We start from the raw sequence: 2,192 nt of genomic DNA on the forward strand, positions 1-2,192 counted from the left end.
GGGGAGGTGGCGCGCTCTGGCCCGGGCTCTGGGGAAGGGAGGTCTTGCACCCCGGCCTGTGGTGAGGGGGCGATCCTGGAAGCTGGAAGGTTTCGTAGAGGTTAGTGGCAGGACAGGGCCTGCGGGGGCTTCTTGGGGCCCCATTGCTGGGGTGTGGGGAGGTAGGAGTTGTCGTGGAAACCAGCCTGCGCCTGAGCCCGCCTCTGGGAGGCAGGAGGCCCCAGGACACCCGTGGACTGATTCCCGGGAGCTGTGGGTTTCTTGTTTGGCTGGATGCACCCTTGCCGCCTCTCTGTCTGGGAGAAACTGAGGCCCAGCGTGGGGAGGCAGGGCAGTTCCCGGCTGTGGCTCTTTGTTGCCTAATTACCAGGTGCGTTGTCGATCCGTCCCTCAGGTTGCATCTGCCACACTGCCCTGTAATGAGGCCACCTGTCCCAGAGGACCAGGGCCGCGCTGGGAGCTGGTGGAGAGGGCTCCCTCCCTGAGCCGAGTCCGCCCTCCCCGGGGGTGGGCCTGGGCTTGGCCCTCTGCTGCAGGTAGCCTGCTCCCACCCAGGCCTCCGTGGCTCTCATCACCCCTCTTGGTGAATCCCGCCCTCGGCCCCGCTCAGACCCGGGTCGGGCCATGGTCTGGCCCCAGAGAGGGTTGAGGCTCAGGCCTGTGCCTGGAGGTGGAGACTTGGGGGTGGCGAGGGACTCTGACAGGGCCGCCCTGCCCACAGGTTGCCCCCGAGGCCCCCGGCCAGGCCTGAGCCTCTGCCACCATGGCCATCGTGCAGACCCTGCCGGTGCCGCTGGAGTCCGCCCCTGAGGCCACCACCGCCACCGCCCCGCGAGCTCCGGCCATGGGCAGCGTGAGCAGCCTCATCTCCAGCCGGCCCTGCCCGGGAGGGCCAGCTCCTCCCCGCCACCATGGCGCCGTGGGGCCCGCCTTCTTCCGCCAGCAGGATGGGCTGCTGCGGGGTGGCTACGAGGCCCAGGAGCCGCTGTGCCCAGCCGTGCCCCCCAGGAAGGCTGCGCCCGGTGGCGTCTTCACCTACATCAACGAGGACTTCCGGACGGAGTCGCCCCCTAGCCCCAGCAGCGACGCGGAGGATGCCCGTGAGCAGCGGGCACGCAGCGCCCACCTCCGCGGGCCCCCCCCGAAGCTCGTCCCTGTCTCCGGAAAGCTGGAGAAGGTGAGGACCGGCGCCTGCCCGGGGCCTGAGTGGGCTCGGGGGCCCCCTTGGCAGCTGGAAGCATCTGGAGGAGTGTGCCAGCCCGGGTTCTGATCCCAGCCCTGCCTCTGGCTGTGCGACCTCTGAGAGGTCACGTGACCTGCTGGAACCTCAACTTCCGCCTCTGCAGTGGGTCAGATGTGGCTCAGCAAGTGCCAGCTGCTGGACGATGGCCTTGCAGTGGCTGTGTGTCTGACGTGGGGCCAGGCCTCCATTTCCCCCTGTGGTGTGGGCGAGAGGGGCCCTGAGTTAGCATGGCTGTCGTGAGGATGGGCGGCAGGCCCCTCGCGTTGCCGGGCATAAAGCTTTGCTCAGGAGGCCCCGCCAGGGACGTCAGTTGTTAATGTCGGGGGACTGGGGACTCCCGTGGGAGGCCAGGGAGGGTCCCAGAGCTTGAGGACCAGGCAGCTCATCCCGGGTCCCCGGCGCCTCGTTTCAGAACATGGAGAAGATTCTGATCCGCCCGACGGCCTTCAAGCCCGTGCTGCCCAAACCACGGGGGACGCCCTCCCTGCCGAGCTTCCTGGGCCCTCGGGCCGCGGCGCTGTCCGGGAGCCAGGGCAGCCTCACCCAGCTGTTTGGGGGCCCGGCCTCTTCCTCCTCCTCTTCCTCCTCTTCCTCGGCCGCCGACAAACCCCTGGCGTTGAGCGGCTGGGCCAGCGGCTGCCCGTCCGGGACGCTGTCCGACTCTGGCCGGAACTCACTGTCCAGCCTGCCTACCTGCAGCACCGGGGGTGGCGAGGCGGCCACCGGCTCCCCAGGCGGGCACCTGCCCTCCCACGGCCCTGGGCGGGGGCCGCTGCCTGGGCCGGCTCGAGGGGCTCCTGCTGGGCCCTCCCATTCAGACAGCGGCCGGTCCTCATCCAGCAAGAGCACAGGCTCCCTGGGGGGCCGCGTGGCCGGGGGCCTCCTGGGCGGTGGTGCCCGGGCCTCCCCGGACAGCAGCTCCTGCGGGGAGCGCTCGCCTCCACCCCCG

The 2,192-nt window shown here is 70.2% G+C and overlaps 1 protein-coding gene across 1 annotated transcript in view; it reads left to right on the forward strand.

Moving 5' to 3' along the window:
* Window positions 1-763: 763 nt before the first annotated feature.
* Window positions 764-2,192, forward strand: part of LZTS2 (leucine zipper tumor suppressor 2) — a gene marked incomplete at its 3' end in the record, with an annotated part of 4,466 nt that continues 3,037 nt past the window's right edge. The window contains 3 exon segments of the mRNA XM_021707596.1: window positions 764-1,177; window positions 1,656-2,183; window positions 2,186-2,192. The exon segment at window positions 2,186-2,192 is cut by the window's right edge and continues 155 nt beyond it. Of these exon segments, the coding sequence (XP_021563271.1) occupies window positions 764-1,177; window positions 1,656-2,183; window positions 2,186-2,192 (949 nt within the window).

This window comes from Carlito syrichta, unplaced genomic scaffold, assembly GCF_000164805.1.
Source record: "Carlito syrichta isolate Samal-C Ts95f unplaced genomic scaffold, Tarsius_syrichta-2.0.1 Scaffold120583, whole genome shotgun sequence".
In the NCBI taxonomy this organism is placed as follows: domain Eukaryota; kingdom Metazoa; phylum Chordata; class Mammalia; order Primates; family Tarsiidae; genus Carlito; species Carlito syrichta.